The sequence below is a fragment of the Emericellopsis cladophorae genome, assembly GCF_022114955.1.
Source record: "Emericellopsis cladophorae strain MUM 19.33 chromosome Unknown NODE_5_length_938552_cov_118_678949, whole genome shotgun sequence".
NCBI lineage: Eukaryota > Fungi > Ascomycota > Sordariomycetes > Hypocreales > Bionectriaceae > Emericellopsis > Emericellopsis cladophorae.
In genome coordinates, this window is record NW_026250930.1 from 903,093 (window position 1) to 919,908 (window position 16,816).

The window sequence follows — 16,816 nt, forward strand, 5'->3', positions numbered from 1 at the left end:
AAGCCGAAACAACTTGATTTCAAAAACTGAAGATATTCTCCTTCCTGTAGCCCAGCTGTTGCAGGATGCCACCATCGCGTGTGCCTCGGCCCCCGGTTAGCGACGCCTCCATCGACGGCGGGCCGCACACGTAGGCACGCCCTCGCTGGCTCGGGGGCACGAGCTCATCTAGCAGCTCCTTGGTCACGCGGCCCTTTCTACTCTCCTGCTGCCCATCCTCCTGTGGCACTGTCATGGTGTACACGGCGCTGAACCGACCTGGGTGCCGTTTCTCCAGCGCGCGAAACTCCTGCTGCAGCAGGATGTCCCTCTCCGTGTTGACGCCGTACACGAGTGTCATTGTCGTCGTCGTGTCGTCCTTGTCACCGAGGATGCCCTGCAGCAGCTGGTATACGGGCGTGACACCCGCGCCCCCGGCCACGAGGGTGATGTGCTCTGGGGAAGACGACGGCGACGGTTTCCATTTGGGTCCCTTGAGGGGCACGGCGAAGCGGAGGGTGTCGCCTGGCTGAAGTGCGTGGAGGTGTGTGGATTGTTTGCCGTCGGGGTATTTCTTCACAAGGAAGTCAATGTGGCCGGGCTCATCTTGTATTCGCGTCAGTCAGCCGGCGATGGAGGATGGGGGGAGTGAGGGGAGGGTGTACCTGATGTGGTGATGGGGGTGTATGGACGAGCGACGGGTGTCCATGAGCCCTTTGGCCATGAGACCGTCAACAGAGACGCTGATGCACTATCAGTGTTTTCCCGAAGAGAAGATATATCATTTTTCTCACGCACAAGTGAGAGGCAGGCCGCTGACAGAGTCTGGCGTGGGCAGCTTGAATCGCAGTCTTTTGGTGTCATGGTTGACCTGCTGCGCGCTCTCCAGCGGTAGCGCGATGAACGAAGGCCCGCCACCAAATACTCTGGGCGGCGTGGGACGCGACGCGGCGTGCGCGTCTGTCATTGTAAGACGTGTGAAGATGCTCAGGGCGATGCCACCGGCTGCCAGCGCCGCAAGGGCTCTTCGTGGGCGAATCCTCGTGAAGAGGGTAGAAGACATGATGGGCGTGGTGGTTTACTTCGATGGGAGGGCGAGGAGACTTTAAGATCAGCTTGATCCTCATATAGATAGAATCGCACCTCTTGTCTGTCAATGTGCATCCTCCTGCCCAGGCCGCCCGGACTAGCTGGACAATGTCAATGTGTCCGAGTCCGAAGAGCGCCAAGACCGGCACGTACTAGCTGGACAATGTCAATGTGTCCGAGTCCGAAGAGCGCCAAGCACCGACGTGCCGGTCTTGGCCCGGGTCCGAGGGAGGTTTTCCGTGTGGTGGAACAGCAGAATCCAGGGTATTATTCTATTCTAGACTACGTACAGAGTAGACAATCCTACATCAATCGCTAAACCCCCCAAACTCGGCCTCCTTGGCCGCCTCCTTGGCTTGATTCCGCTGCCGGACCTGCTGGATCAGATCCTGGAGCTTGGCCTCCTTGGCCTTCTCCTCCTCTGTCAGGTGGCTCGTCCGCTCCGCCTCGCGCTTCTTGCGCCTCTTCTCGCGCCGCTCGGCGCGCACGTCCTCCTTTTCGTGCTTGTCGCTCCACGCCTCCGTGTTCTTGCGCTTCCTCTTGGCAATCTCCTCGGCCTTGGCCGCGGCGTGCACGTCCGGACCGGCGGCCAGCGCCTCCTGCCGCGCCTTCTCGCGCGCCCGCTCCCGGTATGCAAACGTGTCCCAGTCCATGTCCTGCCCGAGCGTCTTGTCGCCCTTCCACGTCTTGAGCTCGGGCATCTTGGGCATCCGCAGCAGACCCCAGCCGTGCGCGACGTCCTCCCAGTCGAGATCGGCCGACTTGAAGATGGAGGTCGCCTGGTGCGCGCCGTAGCTGCGCGCCCAGCTGACGAAGCCGCGCTGCGCCTTGTCGTAAATTGCGCGGTCTGTCCGTGCCACCTGCCGTATCCTGCGTGAAGCCTCATCGGCATCCTCCTGCGAGGTCTTGATCTCGGGCTTGACCAGTGGTTGGATAGGTGTCTTTCGTATTTCGAGGAACCGAACGTAGTCTTCTTCGGGGCCGGGGTGGAGCATGACGACCGCGAGACCTTTGCGGCCTGCGCGTCCGGCGCGCCCGCTGCGGTGGATGAAGACCTTGGGGTCGGAGGGTGCGTCGATCTGGACGACGAGGTCGACCTGTGGAATGTCCAGCCCACGCGCCGCCAGATCGGTGGTGAGCAGGATCGTCGGCGCGACCGACATGAGGAACCTGTTAAAGTTCTTCTCGCGCACCTTGGCCGGGTGCTTGCCGTGCAGGGGCACGAGGCCGAAGCCCTTGGGCAGGATCTCGGGGAGCATGTGCTGGAAGTAGTCGACGGCCGCGCACGTCGACAGGAACACGATGCTCCTCTGGGGCGTGACGGGTAATTTCTCGAGCAGCTGGGCCAGGGCGGGCAGCTTCTGACTCGCGGGCTTGACCAGGTACCGCATCTGCAGACTAGCGGGCGTCCGTCGATCCTCGACAATGGCGCCGTCCTTCATCTTGACCTTGACCTCGATCTTGACGGGGTTGCGCAGACCGACCCTGATAATCTCACCGACCGCCTCGCTCACGCTGGCGCTAAAGAGGCCCGTCCGGCGCTGTTTCGGGAGACAGCTCAGGATGCGCTGCAGATCGTTCTTGAAGCCCAGATCCAGCAACCGGTCCGCCTCGTCGAGCACCAGCGACTGGAACGCCAGCTGCGGGCAGTGTACGTGGGGCGAGGTCAGGAGCTCGACTAACCGGCCGGGCGAGCCGAACAGGATGTTGGGACTGGTTCGGAGGAAGCAGCTCAGGTCCTGGGCGACGGTCGTGGTGCCGCCAACGAGCAGCTGCGGGACGACGACGGGCCTCGTCGTGTCCGGTCGCTTCTCTTCGTCGTCGAGGTAGGGCAGGGCGTGTTCGGCCGTGTCGCTGTGGAACTGGAGCAGCGACAGGAGGACGGTGTGGATCTGGGCGGCCAGCTCACGGGTCGGGGAGACGATGATGGCGGAGACATGATGTCGTTTCGTGGGCTCCTCGGCACGCAGGATCTTCTGGATGATGGGTAGGAGGAAGGTGAGGGTCTTGCCGCTACCGGTGACAGCCTGCGCGTGTGATCAGAATAGAATTGAGTCTCCTGGGCCGTCAGTCTCACCTCTACGACGACATCCTTGTTCCCCAGAAAGTGAGGAATGGTCGCAGCCTGGACGGGGGTCATCTGCGCGTAGCCCATTGTAGCCATGGCGTCGAGGATCCATTGATCAAGTCCGGGCTTGAGCACACTCCAGGCTCTGCTGTTGCGCTTCGGCGCTGCCTTGTCTGGCGCCATGCTCTCGTCGAGTGTGTGCGCGTGTCTGTCTGCTCGTGGGATGGACCACGGATGGAGGGGACATTCCCTTGAGCCAAGTGCCAACAGGATGCGCCGCAACTTTTTTTCTTATCGGTGCTTATCGGCCCTTGTCGCTGCTGATCAGCGCTTATCAGACAGCTGATAACGATATCAGCTGTGGGCCTGCGAGTCCGAGTCGTGACATGCCAGATGGTAATAGAATCAGACCCGCTGGAATTTCCGTCCTTGGCAAATGGCAAATGCCTGCACGCTGCCATCATCCGGGGTTACCGGCAGGCAGGCAGGGCAGGCTCACGACGATGTTTCGACTCGGTCTACCCGCCCAATGCGCTGGTTCTGGAGGCCGAAACACCGTCAAGTCGACCGTATGAGTGAACAGCACTGAGCCCAAGTACAATAATAAGCACACTTGGGGATGAATGATGGGAAACAACCGTGTAGATCAACCCCTGCACGGTCACATGCTCGTATGCACGTCGCAGTACTCCGTACTCCGTCCGTAGAGGGAGCTGAGGCGTACCGTAGCCTGGTGGGAAAAATCTCGTGCTGCTGTCAGTGTCCGTCTCCGACCCCGAAAAACCCACCACGATTGCCAGCGCCAACATCAGCAGGCTGACCAACCCCGAATCCCACAAAGTCCGCTGGTCACAAGCCACGCTTCTCTCTCTTTTCTCCGTCCTTCTCTCCCCCTCTGATGACCACAGGAACAGCCCGCCCTATGCGAGCGACCTCGGCCTCTGCCTTCTCACCTCTTCGTCCAACATGCCGCGGGGGAGACACCCTCCGTTGCATCACCGCCCGACTTCATCCTGGATTCGCTAGGCGTCACATCGCCCCGACTCTCTGCTACGACGCCCAGTGACTGTCCACCAACCCCTCCGCTCGCTCTTCTTGACAGCGCAGTCGCCCCTCTGGCGCGCCCTTCGCGCCTCGATAAACATCTCCACTCCACCATCCAGCCTACCGACCCCTACACGGCCTGGGTCGCCAGCTTCGCATCTCTCAGGCGCATCCTCGTGGGCGCACTAGCCTGTCCGGCACTACCAGAGTTTCCCAGCATCATGTCCACCCGACGTCGCGTCCCTGCGAGCCCCCGGGTCATATCACCGTCGCCTGACCCGTCAGAGCACGAACTCGACATCTCACAGGGTCCCGTCACCCGCTCTGCCGCAAGGAATCGCAGGGCAGCATCGCAGACCCTGCAGGACGAGGACAGCAACTCGGACGAGACACCGGGTCATCGTCGATCGCGCACGCGAAGTCGCTCCCCCATTGACACGCGCGCCATCCAGCGCATGACGCCGCGCCGGCCCAAGAAGCCATCTTCCTCCAAGATTGTGGAGGAAGTGGAGGAAGAGTCAGCAGCAGCAGCAGCAGAAGCAACAACAGCAATCCCTTCTGTGAGCAAACCGCCCAATGGGAAAGCGACGACCACAAACGGCCATCTGGCACCGCCCGAGCCGAGTTTCGCTGGCTGGACATGGCGCGATTTTAGTCGCAGCCCGAGTCCCCTCGGCTTGATCCCCATCCACCGACACTGGAGGACGTTTGTGCACAAGCACGAAGTGCCCCGCAAGGTGCTGCACGTCTCCATCGGCTTCTTCGTCGTCTGGCTCTACGTCGGTGGCACGCAGACGAGCGCGGTGCCGCCGTATCTCATGTCGGCCCTCGTGCCCATTGCCACAACCGACTGGCTGCGCCACCGCTACGCGTCCGTGAACCGCCTCTACGTCAAGGCGCTGGGGGCCCTCATGCGCGAGAGCGAGTACGCGGGCTGGAACGGCGTCATCTGGTACCTCCTCGGTGCATGGACCGTCCTCTTCTTCTTCCCCAAGGACGTGGGTGTCATGAGCGTGCTGCTGCTTAGCTGGTGCGACACGGCCGCGAGCACCTTTGGCCGGTTGTGGGGACGCTACACGCCCAGGCTACGCCGCGGCAAGTCCCTCGCCGGCTCGACAGCCGCGTTCCTCGTGGGCGTGGCCACGTCCTACTTCTTCTACGGGTGGTTGGTCCGCTCCATTGGGCCGATGCCTGGCGACGAGAACTTTTTGTTCCAGGGCGCGCTGCGGCTGCCGGCCGCGGTGTCGAGCGCACTCGGTCTTTCCCCTGAGAAGGCTACTATTACGGGCTCCCTCGCGCTTGGCGTCATGGGCGTCTGGTCCGGCTTCGTGGCGTCGGCCAGCGAAGTCGTGGACTTGTTTGGATGGGATGACAACCTCACCATCCCGGTGCTGAGCGGGCTGGGGCTCTGGGGTTTCCTCAAGGTGTTCACCTGAGGCGGAACACGCCAGCTTGGATTATATGGCTCGTATATTTTATGCATGGTACTTGCACGTGTCACGGATGAACGGATGGAATACCTACGCCTCCATGGCGGATTGGTCATGGGGGAACTGGGCTTGTACGACTTATAGGTAGCATTGTCGCTTACCATCTGCTTCTAACCTTCTACGGATGATGTTGTTCATGAGCATCCGTCATATTGTCAATAGACTTTTGTTAACACTCAAGCTCAGAGCAACATGCATACAGCAATGCCTGGTGACTGACACGTGCAGCGCTGCGTGCTCGTCGGGGCTGCAGATATCGTGCAGATGGCCTTCGTGGCAAAATGGTACGTACAGTACTACTCTGCACGAACAAGGGCTGGCTGGTGAGTTGTCTCTGCATCCTGGATGGTGCACGGGCGTGTGCCTTCATTGTCGACAATGATCCAGGTTGACTACCGATGAAATGGCCAGTGCTACGTTCATCTTTGCCGGGTGGCGTGTTACTCGCCAAGTCATCATCGATACCGGCCTTCCCAGTTCTGCAATACCCCAACTGTGCTTCTGTACGTACCTCTAAGGTCACTACGCATAGTATATGTGAAGGCAATTCACACTCTCTGTTACCCTTTGGCAAGCCCCTTAGCCAATAGGCACTTGTCCATGATGGACGCTACAGTAGAGTCTTGACAAGGCCATCCGCACAAACCCTTCACCGCCTTTCTCCAACAGTGGCACAGGCTAAGCACAATGAATCACTGTCGAATTATGTCATGGGAAAAGCGAACCTCACCCCACTGGCTGTCGTGATGGCGGGTCGTTTAGACCTGTCTTGAGCCAAGGTGGGAGGTACTCACTTGAGCCTTACGGTACCTGCCAACGCGCAGGAGCCTAAAGTCATTCGCAAAGTAGTAATATCGTCGTGGTCTGGATGGTTTCTTCGGAATCGCCTTGGGATTGGGTGGGCATGCTCACCAGGGCGTTCGGGTCAGCGCTGCGTATCGTCCGTTCATCGGCTAGTGACGGATCCACGATACACTCGTGTGTTACGTCGGATTGTCTATATCTTCATACACATCGAGTGTTACAGCTACATACCAAGGCTCTAAGCTGATGAACAGTCATCGCTGTGGGCAAGGCCATGATAGAGGACGCTGAAAGAGTGAGCATGCTGATTCTTGTCCAAGGGTTGAGGTGGGGGAGGGGCAAATCAGAGTATGTCTGCGGAGTACTCTGTACTTCTTGGTGTGCGGAATTTCAGCCAATTAAAGTGGCAAGAAACACCGTGAATGTCGAATTATGACCAATTATTATCTCAAGAATTGGCCCCGCCGATCATGCGACAACGTCCAAGTCCCGTCCCTGTCCCTTTGATGATAATGGGCAGGAACTTGGGAAGGAAGGAGCCATCATGCATGTCCTCCTCCGGTATCCCCTCCCCCCAGGCTTGCACCGAGAATACCACGACGGAACCTGCGCTCGCTCCGCCCTCCGCCCTTGGGGCATGCCTTTTCGGACATTTCTCTGGCGAATGTTCTGACAACGCATCGTCAATATTATATCGCACTCGTTCACCTCTCCCGTCCCTCAGACAGCACAGCATGCAGTGCATTCGCAGGCGCATTGCATCCCGCACACCCATCATCGTCCAGACAGTCCTCTTCCGTCGTTGGTCTGTCTGCCTTGCCCTTTTCCCATGCAGTCCTGCCCAATCCCTTGTCATCTGGCTGAGTACCCAGCCGGTGGGTTTGCTCTTCGTCAACGACGAACCTCAACCTGGTCTGTTCGTCTATCTAGCTTGCTTGCTTGCTTGCGAACTGAGCTTCGTCCCTCCCTCCACCCGCCTCACGACCTAGCATCAAGGGCGTGTGGAACAGCATCCACACGCCTCGTAATCCAGTGCTGCTTTTGCCTTTTACCTTAGCGTCGATGTTGCGCTTCTGCTCTGCTCGGCTTCACGCCCACCCAAGTGGCGTGCACGTACTCTTCCCTCCCGCCATCGAACATGACGCTCGTCCTTCGATAGGCCAATTCGGAACGGGTTCGATCCTGTGGGGAACGCTCGAATCTTCATGCGGTTCTTGTTGGCCAATGCTACCAGTGTAGCCACACTTTGACCTTGTTGCTGTTCGTACGGCCTACTTGTCACCAACCGATGATGCTCTATGGTATCCTGCCCCCAACCTATTCTTCGGGTGGGACAAATTTCTTCGGTGGCTTCGGCCATTCCTTTACTTCTGCCGCTTCCCTCCTGGTATCTCTGGCCCCAATCACAGAAGCCTTGGCCATGTCGACGCTATCCTTCGGCTCTATCAGAGCGGCTCCGAGTCAAGGGATCCATCGTCAAGACACGCACACACCCCCTTGAGCGCCAACGACAAAGAGGCATCATTCCTCTTAGCCTCCCAAACTCTCTCTTTTCGTTGGCTCCCACTCTACTGGTGCCGTGGCTAATGCGTCTAGTCCCCCTTTTTCCTCCGTACTGGCTGCTGCTTGTTCGGTTGACATTGTAGACTCACCCGCACGCCACCATACGCCGTCGGCCGCGATCACCTCATCACCGCCGCCCCAGCCAACCTGTCTTTGCCTATTAGACCGTCACGGCCTCGTTTCTCGAGCGGGGGTCATGGCCGTCAACGAATAGAGTCATGGCTTGCTACTCTTCTGATTGAGGTGTGTGTCCTCTGGGGTGTTTGAAAAAAGTATAAAAAGGGTGAACTTGATGGAGGAAAGCCAGAGCCCTTTCTCTTCCTTTCTCACCATCCCAATCCCAATTCCAAGCTACCTCTCTCTCCTCGGCCCACCTCCATTACCCTGTGACCCACGTCCACACACAGCTGTTCCTGACGACAACATGTCTGGCCCCTACTACACCACATCATACACCATGCCCGCGTCCACTAGCAAGGGCCACCAGTACCCTGCCTACAGCCAATACCCTACCTCTTCCATGGACTGTGACGAAGAGACCATGAGCCATCACGGCTCGGCCGTCCCGTCTGTCTACTCCGCCACTTCGGCAGGCTACATGACCGGCTCCTCCACCAGTGATTACGACAGCACACAGTCCGCCAGCGGCGTCGACTTTCAGGAGTACATGCAAGACCGCTACGCCAACGCCTTCAACCCCATCCCCTTGGACCGCAGCATGGCTGTCCAGGCTCAATCGTGAGTTGTTGTCCTCCTCCTCATTCACTCAATCCGCAAGGAGAGCCCATTCGGCTTGTCCTTGCGGACTGATCTGCGTTATGTCTCAGTGTCTAACACGGAGACAGATCCGGCAAGCTGAACGCCAAACACCGCGAGCTCCTCGAGCTCCAGCAGCAAGCGCAGGCGCGTCTGGCGAGGACGCGCGAGCGTTTCCAGGATGGTATGCGTGACGCGCGCGAGGTCCGTGGCGACCTTGAGTGGACGCAGAAGAAAGTTTCGTGAGTATTCGCGCTTCCACGCCCAGAGGGACATGTCACTGACTCGTGCGTCCGTCCAGTTCGCTTCAGAGCAAAGCTGCGCGCAAGCACCCTAAGGAGTACGCCAAGGCGCGCGCCAGGCATCCTTCCCCCGAGTACTAAAGGGGTTCGGTGCCAGAGTCGTCGTTGAGAGATGCTGCAAGGGCAGTTTTCTCGCACAGAATTTGTCGTTCCTGCACAGCGTCGGGGGAGGGGGGGGATCATGCAGGTACAGATCTACTACCCCCGAAAAACGAAAGTGTATGAGAGTACTGCACGCAAGATCTGGGGTAATATGGGGGGGCCAGTGGAAACGCGCGCGGCAATCTTGCATCCCACGTGAGGAACCATCCGCCCGGGTCAGGCTAACGGCGCGCGCGTGGATGCTGCTTTTGCAACGGCGAGATGTGGGGGGGGTGAGGAACCCTTTTTTCCTTGTGCTTTTCAGCGAAGCGTGTGTTTTCAAGGCGCGTCTACGAATCATGATTGGATGACCAAGGGGAGTATGAGACAGCCACAGGGAGCGGAGCGACACTACAGAGACGCCTCCCTCTTCCTCTGTGTGACAGCTGCAGGTACGGGAGGGCACGGTCATGGCAGCGCCCAGGGGGGGCGTGAGGAGAGCAACAGTGTTGGCCCAGGGCGGAAAAAAGCGAGCATGGGAGAGGCGTGTGCCTCCGGGTGGGAGTGCCAGCTCGGCGCAGGCTGCTCGGGAATCGAGGGTGGATATCGGAGTGAAGGTCTCTTATTGGGTGCTCGGTCCTGGATACGGCGTTCGGTATTGCTTCAATTTGTGTATAAGAGTACGTATACGGCATTCTGAAGGTACTCCATCATGTCTTGTAGTGCGCTTGTCCCTCCACCGTATCGTGACCGTGAGATGACCCAGAGCCGGGGCCATTGTGTCCACCACGCCCGCTGAAAACCAATGATAACGTGATCCGCACCAAGTCTCAACTGCTGTGAGGTGGCTCTGTCATGTGAGCGGGCTGCTCCAGCCAAGGTTGGCGTGGAGAGACCGAGTGGCATCTGTGCTGCTGGGGTTGCGGTCACGTGATACCCTTTCGCTGCCCTGACTGGACTTTGGGCATATGCCATACAGGTAATACTGCTTCCAAAACTGGTGTTGCATGCGTGCCGAGACTGCGATGGAAGGACTCAAGTCTCATCAGAGATTCCGCCGGTAAAGAACCACGAAGGTGCGTGGCCTCTAGTTGTAGCAGTTCCCGGCAAAAGGTAAGTCAGCCATTGTCGGGTGGTGCGTCTTTGTGTAGCAAACACGATTTGAGGGCCTATTCAAGTCGAGACTTCTCCAGGATGACAGCTGCTATGTGGCAGCCACGTTCCTTGAGCCTGCAAGCCAAGATTCCTTTCCAGCTTGTCCCATGGATTCTGGTTGAAGCGCGGGTCGTAGTAGTCCTTGTACCAAACTCTCTGCTCATCCCTCGATGCATTTTGAGGCATCATACCGTGAGCACCTGAATTGCCTTGGTTGCTTGCAAAGGATGGCCGTTGCGGAAGGCCTTGGGGAATGGGCTGCTGCTGTAATGGTGCCGGCGTGGGTGGTTCCTCGTCGGCTTCGTCATCGAGGTTGATCTCATCATCATTTGCCTTTGCACCCGAGGCATTATCAGGAGCAGGAGCAGAGCCTCCTCCCCCCTCCCGAGCTCCAAGCGGTGTCATGTTGGACCCCGTGGAAGACTCTGGCTTAGCGATGGAGACTTGGGCGTCCGCGCCAGGGTTGTACCGTCGCTTTTTCTGCGGGCGATCTGGGCCACCGAAGGAGGAGAAGCCCATCATCTGCGCCACGGCTGCTTCATCGAGCTGGTCGTCCATTGTGACGAGGTGTTTGATAATGTCCTCACAGTGAAAACGAAGTGAAGTCTGTCCACGGCTTATCGATAATTTGAGATCGGCAAAATGGAGCGATGCCATTGGTTGAGGTGACATCACGCATGGACCATTAGGCTCTACCGTACTCAGTACTCGCTCGACAAAGTCGCTAGTGTGTCTGGCTAGACAATAACCCTATTAGGAGTGGTGCCAATGTTGAGTAAGAAATGCAGCTCGCACTTTCGCACAGGCGTATATCCACTGCACTAAACCATAGACGGGTAGACTTTATTCACCAGCGCTAGCGACCTTGTCGAGTACAGTATTTCTAAGCTTACCTTCAGGCACGCCGCTGTCACAAAAGGATGTACGAATGCTAGACTGCTTCAACAAACCAAAATCTGGTTTCATGAGATTAACATGTGCTATTGATTCTAAAGTTGGACTGCGTCATAGCTATCCAGAACCTCGCACAGTTGAGTGGTTGCTCCCATTGCCGTGCCAATTCCGGATAGTCTAGCTTCCGAAGATCTTGGAGCGGCATGAAGAAGCATGAGAAGTCAATGAAGTCAATAAAGTCCCCTTGAAGCATGCTCAATCGTGCATTACGCCCACATCACCTTTCATCCCCGACACCCCATACCTCATCCAGGACTGCCCCCAGCCCATTCACAGTCGTATCATGGCTACTGTCACCATCAACTTGCCATCCAAGTACGCGCCCAATCATGCTGAGAAGACCAGCCCTGAAGGCCCAACGCCAACCCCATCGCTAGAGTGGCTCACACGCACCTGGTGTGTAACCCATTCCACCCTCTCCATGTGGCGATCAGCCCGCAATGTGAGGATCACGTACAAGCCTCTCGCTCCAAAGCCAGACGGGACACCGCGCATCGACGACCTGGTCGAGTATGAGCCCATCAAGAAGCAGGGCGTGCGCAAGAGCGTCGAGGGCGTGGATACACGCGCCGCTGATGGAGGCTGGGATTGGAAGGGCAAAGGCTGGCTGTTCTTTGTGGGGAGTCACTGGGAGATCTTGGCCTGGGGCGAGGAGGCCGATGGGGAGAGGTGGGCTGTGACGTGGTTTGCGCCCACGGTATTCACAAAGGAAGGAATCGACGTGTACTGTGATCGAAAGGAGGGCATCAGCGGGGCCACATACACCAGGATACTGGAAGCCCTGAAGGCAGTCGAGGCAAAGGAGCTGGTGCAGATGGTCGAGAGCGACATGAGGGCCGTGGATATCCAATTGCCTTGGACTGAGGCGTGATGTTCCGTTCCGTTAGCGAGTCTGATTATTATAACGTGTGCAAACTAGCCACTGCTACGGCGTCTGGCATCGTCGTTTTCTCTGGATCTCGCTCGAGTTGAGCCTCCTCTCGGCGAGCGCGACCTATGCCGCCGGTGATGGTGATGCTGTCGGTCATGGTGACGTCTCCTGTGCCTACTACTACTGTCATGATCACGCGACGTCTTGTGAGAACGCCCTTCGTGGTGCCTGTCTCCTGAGCTGGGCGAGAGTGACCTAGAATTTCTCTCTCGCCGCCGCCTGCGACGCCTCTCGGCGTGCTCTTGCTCTCGCCGCAATCGTCGCAGCTCGGCGTCTCGCTCCTCTTGCACGCGCTTTCGCTCCTGGTTCACTTGACGCGCCTTGGATGCCCCGAGCCTCATCATGGCGAGGGGGTCATTCGACACTGTACGCTGAGCATCGCGCTCTCGACGTTGAGGGTCGTCTTTACCCCACACGTTCTTCGGGGGAGCGTCTGTACCGCCGTCACCGGCATTGGAGTACCATGGCTTCTGCACACCATCCCTTCCCGCAGCATTCGCGAAGCGCATGGTATACTGGTCCTCCAACTCTTGCTTCTTCTTCTTGGCCTCTTTTTCAGCCTCCTCATTGCCTTCAGCCCGACCTCTCGCCCGCTCATCGCCAAAGAGATCAATGTGACCTGCGTGGTCGGTTATCGGCGCGGAGCTGGTCTTGTGCTTGAGGTCGACATCCTCGTCGGGTCTAGACTCGTAGCGCTCGTTGGCTATACGTAGCTCGAAATCCGTATCGTCTTCGCCTGGTCTTTTGCGCTTCCGCTGACCTCCGCGTGCTTCGCGCCTCTCGACAGCCTCGACCACTGGCGGCTTCTCCTCCGTTTCCGGCAGTGGCGGCGGTATCTCACCTCGCAGTATCGATAGGCGTCTCTGCGCATCAACTTCTTGCATGCGCTGCTCCTCGGCCTCCTCGGCTGCCTGTGCTGCTGCCTCGTCGCGGCGCACGCGGGCGATGTTGTCGGCATTGTACACGTTCCATGATTTCTTGCCGAGTAGATGGCTGCGGCGTAGTTAGCCGATGGATGGCGCAAGGGAGTTCTCGGGCTCGTACAGAGGCATGACCGCTGCCCTGGAAACCACAGCTTAGTTCACGCTCCAGACATGGAAACTGATGCAGAGGAGAAACAAGCCGACACTAACCACAGTGTGGGGCACGCTTTAGATACGTACAAACAGAGGGCTATATGAGCAGTAAACGGGGCATAAATAGCAAGGTAGGCTCAAAACGGTGCCTAACAGCCCCACTACGTGCATTCTTATGTCATCAAGTTCTGCGCCGCTCGATACAGGTCGATGTGGCTGGAACGTGGCGGTGAAACTCACCTCGCCTGTACTGTAACCTCACTCACCTCAACACTCCACATTACTCCGTATAGCCGTGCATCATCCAGGACAACACGTCTTCGCTCATTCATCATCCGACTACATTCTTTGTCCATCAGTTCCCGTTTCCCTGCCATTATACAAGCGTCTTGAAGTTTACTTGCGAGTCTCTCCCGCCATACCAGACACAATCATGTCGTTCATGCCGCAACGTGGCGGCCCGGCTGGCCCTGGCCAGCCACGGCCTGGCCCTGGAGGCCATCCTGGAGGTCATCCTGGTGGTGGCCCTGGCCAGCATGGCAGTCAGGGCGGCCCCGGAGGTCCTGGACGCCAGGTCACCCTTCAGTGCGCAAAGGTGAACGACAAGAACTTGCAGTCGCAATTGATTTACAGCAACATGTGAGCATCCGTCTTCCCCAACAGCAGCACGCACCCCGGTTCACACTCCTTTAGTTGTGCCGTCAACCCCAGAGATTTTCCGACGCAGCGTCCTAACCAGAACTTCCACGTCCTCATTCGAGGCGGCCAACCCAGGGGCGAATTTGTGGTGACCGCGAGGCCTCTGGACGTTCTGCCACCGGGGACTATTAGTCTCTCTGACCCCCAGCGTACCTGGTGCGGCATCTCACTGAGAGACCAGTTCACTGGTGAGGTATACGATCCGTTCTCGGCACGCGATGGAAAGGCCTACCTATCCTCGCTGGACCTCGAAGTAACATTTGCCTCGCCTAGTAAGCGGACAGATGTTCCCTTCGAGGAGTCTGATCTCATTGCAGATTTCACCAAGACATTCGATGGCCAGGTTCTCGCTCCTGGTCAGCGCATCATCATGGACCGGGGCAACATCCCTCTTCTCGTCACCGTCAAGTCCATCATCCTCGTCGACCTCAGTGGCGGTTCCGCCCCCGAAGGCGCGGAGCGCACCAGGGAGCCATGGTCAAGGGGCATTCTCACCACCAACACAGATGTCGCCTTCAGAATCGATAGTCAGTCCCCTCTCAAACTCAACACATCTTCGACGCGCGCAAGGGCCAACCCGATCCTCGCGCCCGACTTCAAGTTCCAGGACATGGGCATTGGTGGTCTCGCCGACGAGTTCTCGACCATCTTCCGCCGTGCCTTCCTCTCTCGTATCTTCCCACAGGCAACCATCTCCAAGCTGGGCATATCCCACGTCAAGGGTATCCTCATGTACGGCCCTCCAGGTACTGGTAAAACCCTGATGGCCCGCCAGATCGGCAAGATGCTCAACGCTCGCCCGCCCAAGGTCATCAACGGTCCCGAAGTCCTCAACAAGTACGTCGGCCAGTCCGAGGAGAACATTCGCAAGATGTTTGCGGACGCTGAGAAGGAGTACAAAGAAAAGGGTGACGAAAGTGGCCTCCACATCATCATCTTCGATGAGTTGGATGCTGTCTGCAAACAACGTGGCTCGGGAGGCGGTGGTGGCACTGGTGTTGGAGACAGTGTCGTCAACCAGCTGCTGTCCAAGCTCGATGGTGTCGACAAACTCGAGAATATCCTCCTAATCGGCATGACCAACCGAAAAGACATGATCGACGACGCTCTGTTACGCCCCGGACGTCTCGAGGTTCACCTAGAGATCTCCCTTCCTGATGAGAAGGGCCGCCTCCAGATTTTAGAGATTCACACGAACCCGCTGTCCAAGAACAAGATGCTGGGCGGCGACGTCAATTTGCACGAGATTGCCGAGCAGACCAAGAACTTTTCTGGTGCCGAGCTCAACGGTCTCGTCCGCAGCGCCGTGTCATATGCCATGTCACGCAGCGCCCCCATGGGCGAGCAGGGTGTTCCCACCGCCAACCCCGAGAGCATCATGGTCGACCGCGATGCCTTCGAGTACGCTCTCCGTGAAGTCCGCCCCGCCTACGGTGTCTCGGAGAATGATCTCGACGAAGCTGTCCGCAGGGGCATCATCCGCTACAGCCCGCATGTCGGCACCACCATTGAGAGCATGGCTCGCGTCATCGACATGGTCGCGACGTCGCAACATCAATTCGGCCACTCTGTTCTCTTCCACGGTCCAGACGGCTCAGGAAAGACTGCACTGGCGGCCTTTGTGGCGCAGCAGTCGGGCTGCCCCTTCATCAAGATCATCACGCCCGCGCACCTGGCCAGCCAGAGGGACGAATTCGCCCGAAGCGACTACATCCGCAAGGTCTTTGCCGACGCAGCGAAGTCGCCCTTTAGCATCGTCATTCTCGACAAGGTCGAGAAGCTTATCGGCTGGAACCCCATTGGTCCCCGATTCTCTACCACCATCCTGGAGCCGATGCAAGCTCTCATTGACCAGCCTGGCTCAGAGGTACATGTTGAGCCATACCCTTACCAAGTATCACATGCTAATATTTTACTCCTTTTTAGAAACACCGCCTTTTGGTATTCGCCACGACGTCAAACATTTCTGCTCTGAAGATGCTCGAGGTCGACCGCACATTCAGGAAGCACACGGCCGTGCCCGCCGTCGGCAACCTCCGCGAACTCGGTGCCGTACTCACCGAATCCCCCGTGCCCTTCTCGTCAGACGACATCGACACCACGCTGGGCGCTATCGAGCGACAGACCGGGACTGATCGTGTCAACGTTGGTATCAAGACGGTACTCGAGTGTGCTTTTGAGGCGCAGATGGCTCCGGCAAATGAGATGCCACTCATGTTTACGGAGCTTCTCGTCGGTTATATTGAATAGAGTACAAGACGTATTTTTCCGTATAGAACGTTCATGAATAGGAAGCCAAGTGACATGCTCATGGCTGAAACGTCTCCGGGTCTATTTGGGAAAGTGTGATGCAGAAGACAGCCAATCCACATGAGCAGCATCAGGTCGCAGCAGCTGTATTGTGCAAATAGGCTGTAAATCCTGCAGCTCGAGAAAGTGTATTTAAGCCAATTGCACCTCGCCAGCATAAGCCCTAGGTATCTCTAAAACATATAAAAGAAGAGACTCTGACTGAGGAAATATGTTGTTGCTGGTATAGCCGCCGCTGAGAACATGTGTCCTTTCCAATGTAGTGCGTGTCCTGTCTCCATCCTACAGTAGACAATATGAATATTAAGAACGAGTGTGCTGTGTCGTCGGCAGCAGACCGACGCCCAAAATCGATGTATCGCGCGCCTCGCTTGGTCGTTAATCGGGACTGTCGTAATGGTAGGATTTAATCCATGTGTATGTATGTATGATGTGTTGTTGTGTATGCATGTATGCCGTGCTGCGGTCAAAAGTACAAATATGAAATCTGTCGAACGATGGGTATCGGCTTTTCT

General features: G+C 57.6%; 8 protein-coding genes across 8 annotated transcripts; 4 read left to right on the forward strand and 4 right to left on the reverse strand.

Moving 5' to 3' along the window:
- Positions 1-19: 19 nt before the first annotated feature.
- On the reverse strand, positions 20-1,042 carry J7T54_004856 (DNA replication complex GINS protein PSF3; the record flags this gene model as incomplete). Its single annotated transcript, XM_051503556.1, has 2 exons — positions 20-585; positions 778-1,042. 2 exons carry the CDS (start codon positions 1,040-1,042, stop codon positions 20-22), a joined length of 831 nt encoding a protein of 276 aa, XP_051365166.1.
- A 334-nt stretch (positions 1,043-1,376) lies between these two features.
- On the reverse strand, positions 1,377-3,319 carry J7T54_004857 (ATP-dependent rRNA helicase; the record flags this gene model as incomplete). Its single annotated transcript, XM_051503557.1, has 2 exons — positions 1,377-3,095; positions 3,146-3,319. 2 exons carry the CDS (start codon positions 3,317-3,319, stop codon positions 1,377-1,379), a joined length of 1,893 nt encoding a protein of 630 aa, XP_051365167.1.
- Positions 3,320-3,801: 482 nt separating this feature from the next.
- Positions 3,802-5,616, forward strand: J7T54_004858 (uncharacterized protein; the record flags this gene model as incomplete). Its single annotated transcript, XM_051503558.1, has 2 exons — positions 3,802-3,807; positions 4,051-5,616. 2 exons carry the CDS (start codon positions 3,802-3,804, stop codon positions 5,614-5,616), a joined length of 1,572 nt encoding a protein of 523 aa, XP_051365168.1.
- Positions 5,617-8,494: 2,878 nt separating this feature from the next.
- On the forward strand, positions 8,495-9,176 carry J7T54_004859 (uncharacterized protein; the record flags this gene model as incomplete). The annotated part of the gene is made up of 3 exons (XM_051503559.1): positions 8,495-8,775; positions 8,883-9,035; positions 9,095-9,176. 3 exons carry the CDS (start codon positions 8,495-8,497, stop codon positions 9,174-9,176), a joined length of 516 nt encoding a protein of 171 aa, XP_051365169.1.
- Positions 9,177-10,349: 1,173 nt separating this feature from the next.
- J7T54_004860 (uncharacterized protein) lies at positions 10,350-10,889 on the reverse strand (the record flags this gene model as incomplete). Its single annotated transcript, XM_051503560.1, has 1 exon — positions 10,350-10,889. The coding sequence occupies one exon, from the start codon at positions 10,887-10,889 to the stop codon at positions 10,350-10,352; it is 540 nt and encodes a 179-aa protein (XP_051365170.1).
- Positions 10,890-11,568: 679 nt separating this feature from the next.
- On the forward strand, positions 11,569-12,156 carry J7T54_004861 (uncharacterized protein; the record flags this gene model as incomplete). Its single annotated transcript, XM_051503561.1, has 1 exon — positions 11,569-12,156. The coding sequence occupies one exon, from the start codon at positions 11,569-11,571 to the stop codon at positions 12,154-12,156; it is 588 nt and encodes a 195-aa protein (XP_051365171.1).
- Positions 12,157-12,184: 28 nt separating this feature from the next.
- J7T54_004862 (uncharacterized protein) lies at positions 12,185-13,268 on the reverse strand (the record flags this gene model as incomplete). The annotated part of the gene is made up of 3 exons (XM_051503562.1): positions 12,185-12,324; positions 12,443-13,209; positions 13,261-13,268. 3 exons carry the CDS (start codon positions 13,266-13,268, stop codon positions 12,185-12,187), a joined length of 915 nt encoding a protein of 304 aa, XP_051365172.1.
- A 457-nt stretch (positions 13,269-13,725) lies between these two features.
- J7T54_004863 (uncharacterized protein) lies at positions 13,726-16,241 on the forward strand (the record flags this gene model as incomplete). The annotated part of the gene is made up of 3 exons (XM_051503563.1): positions 13,726-13,931; positions 13,986-15,858; positions 15,918-16,241. 3 exons carry the CDS (start codon positions 13,726-13,728, stop codon positions 16,239-16,241), a joined length of 2,403 nt encoding a protein of 800 aa, XP_051365173.1.
- Between the last annotated feature and the right edge of the window lie 575 nt (positions 16,242-16,816).